Genomic DNA, 12,073 nt, shown 5'->3' with positions numbered 1-12,073 from the left:
GCTGTGGTATCGCAATGGAAGATGGCCCAGTGCTTGAGCCCCTACACCCACATGGGAGAACCAGAGAAATCTCTGGGCCCCTGACTTCAGTGTGGCCTGGCCCCAGCTTTTGTAGCCATTTAAGAAGTGAACCAGGAAGCATCTTTCTCTCACCCCCTTCCCCTCCCACCCTCCCTCCTTTCTTTTTTCTCTCTCATTACCTTCTGCGTTCTACCTCTTCCTCTTACCTTCTCTCCCTCCCCCTCTGTGTAAATAAAGTAAGTTTATTTATTTGTTTATCTTTGGTGTCCAGGTGTAGGACCCTTTATTTATTGTGGGGGAAGCCAGCCAGAGTTCATGGTCTCCATGGCTATTGATCTTGGTCCACTGGAGCAAAAAACAAAGTGTCCCTACAAGCAGCAGCTCAGTAGAAGTGAGCATACCTGTACTGCTGTGCTCAAGGGCAAACTCGCCTGCCTCGCCTTATTCTCCCAACAGAGGAGGCCTGTCCGGGAGCGGATTCCATCTTGGGGCAGGACCTGGGGTTAGCCTAAGCACAAGTCTACCTCCTGATTTTGTGGAATCAGTTTCCCCTCGCCCTGTCTTGGCTGTCTTTTGAGAGTAGAGGTAATCAGCCCCTGTGTCAGTTACTCTGTCAGATTTCTTCAGTGAGCAAAGGAGTTGTGGAGATAACACTTGGCAGAATTTGTTATGTCTCACTTTCCAGTTGGGGGTGAGAGGGATGAGGGGAGGGGCAGTTTTAGCTGAGCCTGCAGCCATCCCACCGTGCACCTCCCACGCCAGTCCTCCCCCGAAAGCTCCCTGCTGTTGAAACGTTCAGTTACGCAGCGTGTGGTTCTGAATCTAGTATCATGGCTCCTTTACTTGAGTTATTTGGGTGTTACTTTAAATCCTACCACTTGGAATCCACATGTGAATTACAGTGAAATACACTGTTCACCAAATCAAGAACAGAAATAGTTTTATAAATAATAAATTCTAAATTATAATATTGTGTGTATAGTTAACTGCAGTATTATGATTGGTTGCTTCAATAAAAAAAAAAAAAAAACTTAAATGGGGCAAGCTCTGCCTTATAAATTGGGTTGAGGCAGGAGGAAAAGCCAGTAATTCTGCCCCTGTCAAAATGAATGAAAACAGACCGACAAAGGCATGGCCCACTGTGCTGATGTGCAGAGCAGCCCAGTCGCAGGGGAAATTAGCCCAGCTGAGGCACAAGCGTATGGCTTGCAAACTGGAGACAGTATCCTAGGCCATGAAAGGACTCTCAGACAGGCACACACACTAGGCAAGCATGCCCAGGGCTCCACTTCTGTTGGTTCCTGCACATCTTCTGTGTGGAAGGCCCGAGATTTTATGGTGCTAAGTCCTTGTGGCAGGCTGTTATGCATGATTCCTGCAAGGGGGCAGGAAAACATTTTCAAAGTAACTTTATAGTACTCTTTATAGTAAGAAGCTTATTCTGCCATTTATTTTGTAACAATTATTTATTTTTAAAAGTAAGAGTTATGCAGAGAGAGAAAGGTAGCAAAACATTTTCCATTCACTAGTTTACTCCATAGATGGTCTTAATGGCCAGCACTGGACCAGGCCAAAGCCAGGAGCTTCTTTGGGCTCCCACTGGGGTAGGCAGTGTCCAAACATGTGGGCCTTCTGACACTGCTGCTCCCAGGCCATCAGCAGGGAACTGGCTGGAAGTGGAATGGCCAGAATTTGGATCAGTGTCCATATAAGTTTCTGCATCACTAAGAGGTAGCTTTACCAGCCACACCCCAATCCTGGCCTCTGTGCTAGTTTTTCTTAGGTTTCTGCTGCATGTTGGCCCTGTCCTGGGAGGTGGCCACACATTATCACAGCTAGTCTTAGCAATAATCCCCAGACGTTTAAAATGGCCTTCAGGCTTGGAAGGCTTTGCTTCTGATCTGTGGAAGTGTGGCTCCTTATAGACATAATTGCTGCAAAGATGATGAATTCGCTTTCATTGATTTGGGCTTCTTACTAGTATCTGGTCGTTTTTTGATTCTCATTGTTTTTTAAATACCCATAACTTTATACTTAGTAATATAGATATAAGTATAATAACTCAATCTATTGTCACTGTGTTATATAAAATTTAAATAATTGACTTTTTCAATGTCTGTCTATTTAGCAAAAAAAAAAATCTTTTAATTTCACTTAGAAAACTACCACTCTTGCTTCCTTTGAACCAGAAAATCTCTACTATCTTTCTCTTTAAAGGTTTTTACTTCATTGGTTTGAGCTGACTGATGTCACTGTCTTGCCTGGCGTGAGAGAGAAAACATCCTTCTGCTGGTTCAATCCCCAAGTGGCCACAGCAGCCAGAGCTGAGCCAATCCAAAGCCAGGAGCCAGGAGCTTCTTCCGGGTCTCCCACACGGGTGCAGGGTACCAAGTCCTTGGGTCATCCTCAGCTGGTTTCCCAAACCCCAAGCAGGGAGCTGGAAAGGAAGTGGAGCAGCCAAGATTAGAACCAGTGCCCCCATGGGATCTCAGGCGCATGCAAAGCAAGGGTTTTAGCCACGAGGCTACAATGCCAAGCCCACAGTTTTAATTTTTGAAGCACCTCTAAAACTTAACATCTTAAGATCTACTTTACAATACCTTAAATATTAAAGGAAGACATTTCACGCATGTGTCTTTTCCATTATCAAGAAGGAAAATTCTAATGTCTTGTAAGCAGTTATTGCAATACAGGCTGTAAACATTTTATATAGGCAGGCACACCATGGGAAACCAGGAAAGGGGAACTAACTTTTACTGAGTGTCCACAAAGGACCAAATTCTGCAAACTTTGTGTCATTTATTCCTCCCAGCAAATTTGATAGTTGAGGTTTTTCACATCCACTGAAAACTTAATCATGATTAATGAGTTAACTGTTCACAACAGTGGATAAATGTTTACTAACTAAGCTCTCCTTCATTGCAAGGAAAGGTTGGCTGAGTCTGCCACGCCCAGACCCGTGATTCAACCAAGAGCCCACACCAGGGCCCAGATGGCATGTGTTTCAGGACCCCACTGTCAGGCTGTGTTGGACCCAGACATTGCAAACCAATCTCTTTATAAACAATTTTAGGAAAAAAAGAAAAAAGACTTTTCTCACAAAGTTACCAACCGAACAGTTTAGATTTAAGAAAATCAAAACCGAGGCATAGCAGAGAAAGCTGCTGTCTGCAATGCTGACAGTCCACATGAACACGGGCTCGAGTCCTGACTCCTCCGCTTCCGATCCAGCTACCTGCTAATGCACTTGGGAGAACAGTGGAAGATGCATTCCAGAGGACTTTATCACAATGAGCTCTTCTTAAATTATTCCTTTTAGTCTCATCCTTAGAACGATGAGTAGTGAGAAAGGAATGGCCTGTCGGTACCTATGTCTTTCTTTGTGATTCTGACTTTTAAATAAATAAGAAAAATGCTTAAAGTTTAAAAAAAAAAAACCAACTAAATGAAACATTAAACATTCACAACTAGAGGGTTGCTTTACAGAGGAAAACCAAGCACAACATTGTTTTCCTAAAACCTTCCACATGTTGAGAAATAACTTAGGGAGGGTCCGTTCCATCATGAGGTAGTCTAAACTTTGGAATAGCTGGTTGTGTTTGGATTGGAGAAGTCTCTATGACAACAAACTTTTCTTAAAACTTTGATTTAGCCTCATCCTTGGAACAGGGAGCAGTGAGAAGGGAAGGGCCTGTTGGTACCCTGAGGGCTTTCTTACAGCTCTGCCTTTCGCTGCTGCGGCCCTGCTCTGTTTGTCCTTCTGGTTGCTAAGTTGCATGCCACGGTTTATAAAGAAGCAGGGTCTCTCTGCAGGAGAATCATGCATGCTTAAAGTCTTACAAAGGGAATAGCAAAAGCAATGATGAAGCCACAAGGGTGTAAAAAAAAAAAAAAATGGAGTTGGTTTTCAGGAGGCTTAGTCACTCAGCAGTAATCCAGCAGACAAAACGGTGAAGTCTGCACATAAAATCTTAAAATGAGTGAGGAAGGAATATCTTAAGAAAATGAGTGTCAGGTGAACAGTGAAAGTCTGGTTCCCTTTCTAAACTGTTTGAGATCCTTTCATTTCACTGTGCACACACGTCTGCCACTGAAATGCCCACTTCCCAGTAGACGTTTCCATACCAAGCTTTAGAAAGGTGAAGACGTTTGTATCTTCCCAGTAACTGAAGTGCTGGGTAGTAGTACTTCAGTTGAGTTTGTTGGGAAGACTTTCATTTCCAGGGGATATGTATTCATGGGAACAAATAACAAGTAACCTCTTACTGGGGTGAAAATGTCCAAATCTTGTCATTTAACTGCTATATTTTAAGAGTGTATTTAGTGATTTTTTTTTAAAGTTCTAAGTAGCGATACCAAATAACTTTTATTGTGTAAGTATTGTATACCAGGCATACTTTATGCACTTCACTGGAGCAAAATGAGTGCTATTCAGCAAATATTTGGTTCATTTTCCTTTCTTTTTAACTTGCCTATCTACCAGATCTTCAGCTGATTTAAGTAGCAACTGGTTTTTTTTTTCCATCTGTATTCACTGGATGGTTTTATGGCTTATGAAAATTGACATAAGTTGTTACGTTGTTTTATGCTAGTATCACTTCCTCCAAGCTCTCTCAGGGTCAGTTTCACTGTGTCCAGAGAGTCCTAGTAGCAGAAGTCCCCTCAAGGGATGACTTTCTCAGGGAACCTGTAGTTTTCAAGTCCCTGGAATGGGATGCCTCCTGATGGCCGTGTAAGAAGACATCACAGCCCCTTAATGCAAGAAACTGATCAGACAGAGATGAAACACTCCTAATATATAGACTGCTGCATTATTTCAGTTTAAATTGGTAATGACTATAGTTCAAAAATGCCCCCTAAAGGAAACCATTAGGCAAATCACAAACTGGGAGAAAATACTGATAACACATATGCCAGTCAAGAGACATATATCCAGGTTCTATAAATAACCTTTACAAAATAATAATAAAAATGCAACAAAACAAGGAATATACTTCTACCTTTTTCAAAAAGGTGGTATGTGAATGACCAAGAAATGCAGGAAAAGTATTGCAGCAATATTAGGCAGTAGGCAGATCAAAGTGGAGTGCTGTTCACACCTGCTGCAGTAGCTGAAATGTAAAAGATTAATAGTAACATGTGCTAGTGAGGACACAGGGCAACTTCAGCTCTTGTACTTTGCTGGAGGGAGTGGGAAGTAATACACAGTCTGTTTTCCAGAAGGTTAAATAGGAACCTACACTTTGATCTGTCATTTGTGTGGTATTTCCCCAAGGGAAGAAAGAAATGGGAGTCCTAGGGCTGGTGTTCGGTGTAGTAGTGGAGATGCCTGTAGGGCCTGCCCTGATCCTGTAGAGGAATGATGGGGTTCTGGAAGACCCAGCTTTGCTCTTGACTGCAGCTTCTTGCTAAGATCCACTCTGAGAGGCAGCAGGTGATGGCTAAAGTATTTGCCTCCTTTCCTTCCACATGACTGCTTGATTTCAACCTGTCCCAACCCCAGCTGTGGCAGGCATGTAGAAAGTAAAGCAGCAGGTGGAAGATCTCTCATCTCCTTCACTGCCTTTCAAATAAGTGAACATTAAAAACAAACTAGCACAAACTAAGTCCTCAAAGAGTTGAATGAAAAGCTTCCAAACTTCAAACCACTCAAATGTCCATCCAATAATAAGTTAAATAGAGTCATACAGCATAACAGTAGCCATCATCAATCAACATAGTAAAACTCACAGAGTGGGTGCTGTGTGATTCTGCTTATGTGAGCTTGTAGAATAGGGAAGATGAACTGTAGGATTAGAAGTCAAATCCTAATTTGAAGTCAAATTAGAAGTCCTAATTAGAAGTCAAATCCTAAAGTGATACATCGTAAAGGGGCTACCATAGAACATTTCCAAACAAGTTGTTGCTGGGTTTCCATTCGTAATATGCAGCAAGTTAATAAGGAGCAACAGAAAGTGGGTGTTTTTTGCAAAAAGTGTAGAGCAAGGAACCAGGCAGCTGTCAGTTAGTTTTTTCCCCTCAGTTAATTCTCTAACTTCCTAAGCAGGTAGGGGTTCTTTTTTTATTTTTTTTTTATTTCATTTTATGACACAGTTCCATAGGCTCTGGGATTCCCCCAAGCCCTCCCCCCATTTTGATTTCCTCCATATTATTACAGTAGTACAACTCATAACCAGTCATAATTCTATCATTGCGAGCATGGACCATGCAGAGTCCAGCATCTTATTGTTCAGATAAATTCAACAGTTTCATTGGGAGACCATCCTTGATCTGAAAGTAGAACTGGCAGAATATCATCCCCTCCAATGAAAAGCCATAACACAAATTCAACAACAGGAAGAAACATGGAAATTTACAACATCATGAACTGACCTGGTACTAAGTGACCAATGTGTTAGAAAATGCAAGTTCTTAAGCACATCCTGTAACTACTTTATTGACATCTCAATTTTATACATAACCAACTGCTGTAAACCTTAAAATAGGGTACTATTCAGCTGTCTTGTGTCTTTTCTTCTACATATTTATATTTAGCAGCTTATAGTATTCAAGCATGATTTTTAATGAACTACGTGAATTTTAGGATAGTCCAAACAGGGTTATAACTCTAACAAAGCCATATGTTAACAATTGAGGAGCACAAGAGTTTTAGGAGGGGTGTGCAGAGAAATCTTCAATACCTTAGTGAGGAGTAACTGATCTTTGTGTCCTACCTAGTGAGGTATATGGGAGTCCAAGCTGACTTTGTTTTTGTCTGTTCTAAGCTTTTCTTATTGGTCTGTGTCTATCTGATCTAATTTGGCGGGGGTGGGGGCCTCCAGAGTGACCCTGATAATCATTGCAAGAGAGCATGGGGACCCAAAGTTGAAACTAAGTAAGGACCAGAGAAAGCTCCTCTTCTGAGTCCCGAAGGAAGCTTACTGTTCTTCTGTTTCTGAGGACCACTCGGGACTCCTGGCTGTTGTTCCGATGTCATTAGACCCTTTGAGGAGGGTTCTGGGCTTCTTCCATCCCATGTGGGAGATCCGATAGGGAATGGTTGACCTCAGAGTTTTCATCCTACAAGGGTACTCCAATTCCCTGTGATCTCCTTAGGGGTTCTTATACTTTAAATCTCCTTACACCTGAGAGTTATGTGTTCAGCTCAACGTCCATGTTTTTCTGATCTGTGGTGCTCTGACCCATCCTTCAATTGGTCAGTGATGTTGCACAGAGTTTAATTAATCATGTTGAAGTGGGTTCCAGTCAGTCCAAGGGTGACATGCAACTGGGAGTTACTTTTTGCTTCAGGCCTTGAGTTCCTGGAAAAGCAATCTCTCAAGACAAAAGCCAAACATTGAGATGTTATCTGTAAGGGAAACAATGACTTCATGACTCTTGTGTTTGGGGACCAAGTGAAGCTGGCGATGCCAATCCCCCAGTTCTGTGAGCTCATTTTGGTAGGAAGTTGATTTGCAACCATAGAAATAACACAAGGAAACTTATTTTAGTAAGGATCTGATTTGCAATGGTAGGAGTTGCTCAGAGAGACTTTTAGCTAAGGGAAGAAAGCTGGCATGCCAGACCAGTGAAGACTGGGACCAGATGGTGTCTCATGCTGGCATCCAGGGCGCTGAATAAAGGCTCATTCTCAATGGAGGCACTGTTGGGTGATGAGGCACTGTTGGGTGATGTATCATTGCCCAAAAATCTGACTTAAAAACTTGGTATTTTTGCACAACTAATGGGTTTTAACTGTTTTCATTTTAAAATGTTACCGGGGGTGTGGGGGCGGAAGGAGGGACCAAAAATGTAGAACTATATATTAAAGGCATCTTTGTGTTAAAGGCATCTTCTGATATATAGATGAAATTGTTAAAATTTAGCCAGGTACTTCTTTATGAAAATGTGAGCTGCCTTTCTTGTGCGTCATCTCCTCTGTCAGCATCAGTCACGGAATTTTAAATTATGTATTATTATTCACAGTGAGCTGGAATACCTTCTGTTAGGGATGAAACTGAGAGTGGGAGGAAAATCCTTTTCATATCACGTTGGTTATGGTTGTGGAGGGAATTCAAACGAAGCTTTCCTCCACAAAGCCCCAGAGCCGTCAAGACCACTTTAGAAAACCAGCATTGCCCCACGTGAACTGACTCGGACTTTACCTTTTCTCCAAGGTGTACAAGGGAGAAGACGCCACGTTTCAGATCTCAGGCCTGCAGAGCAACACAGACTACCGGTTCCGCGTGTGCGCTTGCCGTCGCTGCCTCGACACCTCTCAGGAGCTCAGTGGAGCCTTCAGCCCGTCTGCAGCCTTTGTACTACAACGAAGTGAGGTCATGCTTACGGGGGACATGGGGAGCTTAGATGACCCCAAAATGAAGAGCATGATGCCTACTGATGAACAGTTTGCAGCCCTCATTGTGCTTGGCTTTGCAACTTTATCCATTTTATTTGCCTTTATATTACAGTACTTCCTCATGAAGTAAGCAAGCCTAGACAGAACTAGAGGTATGAATTTCGTTAATGCTACACATTTTAATACACACATGTATTCAGATATTCCCTTTTTTAAGCCTCCCTGCCCCCTCCTTTTTTTTTTTTTTTTTTTTTTTTTTTTGATTTATACACTTCTCTTGTTTTACAGATTTAGCTAGGCAAAACAATGGCAGTGTTTTGGTGCACCTTTTTGAAATGCATAACTAGGAAGAAGTTAAACTGGATTTTTAAAGAAAAAAAGAAAAAAGAAAAAAAAAAAAAAAAGAAGAAAAGCAAGCCAGATACCAAAAGCTAGCTTTCATATGTTCTTTTGAAATTTCCAGATCTGCCTTTATTTTGGTTTCACTGATATCTTTTGCAAGCCTTTTTTTTCCTTTTGTGTTACAGTTTAGTAATTTATATTCACCAATCACTTCTTATGTCTTTATCATCTATTTCTGTAAACATGAATGAATCACAGTGTGTGTGTGTGTATTTACAGGGCTAGGATTCCAGTGTTGTCAGAGTATTGCCACACCAACACCATACTGAAGATGTGTTCACTCAGACAAGGCTGCCTGAAACAACATTTTGTCACTCAGTTATTTAACTCTGTTTCGTTCATTTAAATCAAAATGTGTACTTTAAGAACGTTTTAATGATCTGTATTTCTTATGATTTTAACACTATGAGCTGCCTGTATCAGAAATCAAGTAATCAAAATGCACCTATAAATTATGGAGCATTGTAGATTTTACCACATCAATTCATAGCAGTAACTTTACGAGGGCATTGTGCAATAGCTAGTTATTTCCTTGTTCAGCTCTTTTAAAAGCTGCTTTAACTTGTCTGTCTGTCTTTGTATATAACTACTTCTAATATGATCACTAGAGTTATTATATTCTGTTATGTATGACCAGAATTCTATGACAACAACTGGTGACAGTTTAGTGCCTCTGCCCATTGTCCACGATTTACACTAATTGTGAGCAGTCTTTTTAATGCATCCGCTCATTACTCTGGAAAGATTTGCCTCTAGGTTGTTCTTCTGAGGTATCAATGAAGCAATTCAATTTCAATACCTGAATTCGGAGCCCTTACTACTAATGTAACAGCAGAAGAAAGTGGATAAAACCCACAGGAGAGTCGTCCGGGTCTGAACTGCCCTGCCGGTGGGCTGGTCTGGCTGTGTGGAGAGGAAATGATGTTTAGTGGTGAGCACAGGGTGGTTGCGGGGTCAAGGAGCCTAGATTCTCTCCCTGGATCTGTCACTGACTTGCTGAGTGGCTTGAACACATCACCTTACCTCTCTGTGCCTCAGTTTTCCCATGCCTGAAAAATAAAATATCATAAAATAAAATGGGGATTCTAATGTTTGCAAGTGCTTTGAGATCTTCAATCAACAGGTGCTACTGGAGTGCAAAGTGTTTGAGTCACGAGATAATCAATTTTAACCCAAAGTCATTGGATTATTTATATAAAGTCCATAATGTTTGAGTACCTCAGGGACATTTCAGAGTTGGAGGTGCAAATATATTCCAAAAGGGTGCAGCAGACACAATGGATCTCCCTGCTTCTGTTTTTTTATATATTTTTGCTGCTTGGTTTTTTGGTTTGGTTTTTTTGGTTTTTTTTCTTAATCATAGCTGTTCTGTGCTTGGTCTGTGTTGTCTAAGATGCAGTATCCTGTATTTGCTTATGAAATTCCCATACCAAAGTCATGGGGAAACCAACATTATTTTGTTTTTGGTTTATTTATACTATATTCTGCATACAGTACTTTAAATGCCAATTACAGTGCAATCTTTATTTATTGTAAAATAATTTTTGATGTACTTATGTACTAATTTTCCTTTGTAGCATGTTAATTTTTTGTGTTTTATACTTTTGTAATTTTAGGTCAATCATGTTCCTTGGCAGCACCTGTAGTAGTATTAATCTTCTGACATTTTTCTTTTGTTTTTAAAGATGAGAGCATCTAGTGCATTAAATGCCAAAAACAAAATCCATTATCAGTGATTGAGACGTTTACATGTACCCAGAGAACCATAATCATCTCTTCAAAGAGTGCTGAGATCCGTGATTATTCTGTGTGCCTATATTGATGTAGTAAGTTCTAGAGAGCTTTGTATTTTGTTATTGACTAGAACAGTTTAATTAGCCTTGTAAACTGATGACATCAAGAGAAATGTATTTTTGCCAAAGTTCTGGCCTTCCAAATCTCATCCCTCTATTTCAATATATGACCCACTATGACATGGCACCTGCCTTTTCTAAGACTTTCTTGGAGGTATTTTGGAGAGAAGGCCTTTTATTTTTTTTTATTTTTTTATTTTTTGCCTTCAGCAGTAAAAACACAACTGAATACAAAACCCTTTTTGCAGGGGAGAAAAATGTCTATTTTGAAACATTTCAGAACTGCTGCTGTGAAGAAATTCTCTCAATTGGTTGATTATTTTTAAAGGAAATAATGCTTTAGGCCAAAATAAGAATATTTGATCTTTTTGAGATTTCCACACCATCTGTTTGACCACCGGAAAGCTGAAGTGTGTGAAATACAAGCTGACAGCACTTTGTTTTATTGCTCTTTGCTATTTGATACTCATTAGAATCCCTCTGTTATGAAAGTCCTGCTGTCTGTGGCACTGTTTTCTATCACAAGTATGTATATGTGATACAGATCTGTAACCATATATATTGCCATTATACACGAACAGTAAAATAAAGTGTTGTACCAGCCGTATCTCTTTTGCTCTTCTGCAATGCGTGGGAGTGAGTGAGTGGCTTTTGGAGGCTCTAAGTCCTCTGCAATGGCAGACGTATCCCTGGCACAGAAAATTCCAGCCTTGCGAAGCAAACTGCCCTTTGTCCTCAAAAAAATTGTTTAGAAGAAAACTTTTTTTAAAAATAAAAAAGATTTTTCTCATATTATCTGCCTTCTTATCAATCTGAAATGTTGGCATTTTCTAACCTTGTTTTGTTGACTACAGTAATTCAGTATTCATGTCAAAATTGCAAAGTGCCCTAATTGACTGTGTTTGAATGTTATCCTCGCACAATTCTTTAAATTAAAAAGACAAAATGTTTTACCTCATTGTTGGACATACATTCCAAGCTTTTCAACTCTAGGAGAGGAAAAAAAAAATCATATGTTTTCCTGTATTGTAAATTTTAGACTATTTCATATACATTGTATTAAAACTGCCATATCAATTTTAATGTATAGATTTTGCAAATACTATGCTATATGTTATACCTAACTGTACCTGTAGTGTATATGTAATATATTTATGCCCAATAAATGTTTTAATTCTTTCAGACTTAAGTAGGGTTTTTCTGCAATATGTAAGATTGCTGTTGTTGCTGCTGCTGTTGCTGCTCTTTTATTAAAGATTTAATCTGGAAATTACAAAGTCAGATGGTTTTAGAGTCCAGGTGGGAGACATGTGCACACTGCTCACGGGGCCATCTGAAGAGGCAGCTGCGGCTCAATCCCTGGTTGAAGTCTTGCAAGAAGCTCCAGTCACAGTCACATAAGGCAGCATTTCCAGAGGGCCTACAGATCCAGCTCTCTCAGTGGGCTAACTGAAGTGAC

The 12,073-nt window shown here is 40.4% G+C and overlaps 1 protein-coding gene across 3 annotated transcripts in view; it reads left to right on the top strand.

Annotated features, from left to right (window-relative positions):
- The window catches only part of FNDC3B (fibronectin type III domain containing 3B), a 342,344-nt gene extending 331,127 nt beyond the window's left edge, over nucleotides 1-11,217 (top strand). For all 3 annotated transcript variants that reach the window (XM_058661102.1, XM_058661100.1, XM_058661101.1), the window contains one exon: nucleotides 8,178-11,217. In XM_058661102.1, the coding sequence (XP_058517085.1) occupies nucleotides 8,178-8,489 (312 nt within the window). In that variant the 3' untranslated portion in view covers nucleotides 8,490-11,217. The remainder of the gene's footprint in view (nucleotides 1-8,177) is intronic.
- The last annotated feature ends 856 nt before the right edge of the window (nucleotides 11,218-12,073 follow it).

The sequence above is a fragment of the Ochotona princeps genome, chromosome 3 (assembly GCF_030435755.1).
Source record: "Ochotona princeps isolate mOchPri1 chromosome 3, mOchPri1.hap1, whole genome shotgun sequence".
Lineage (NCBI taxonomy): Eukaryota > Metazoa > Chordata > Mammalia > Lagomorpha > Ochotonidae > Ochotona > Ochotona princeps.
Note: the sequence above shows the minus strand (reverse complement) of the source record. Positions and strands in the feature narration are given on the sequence as shown.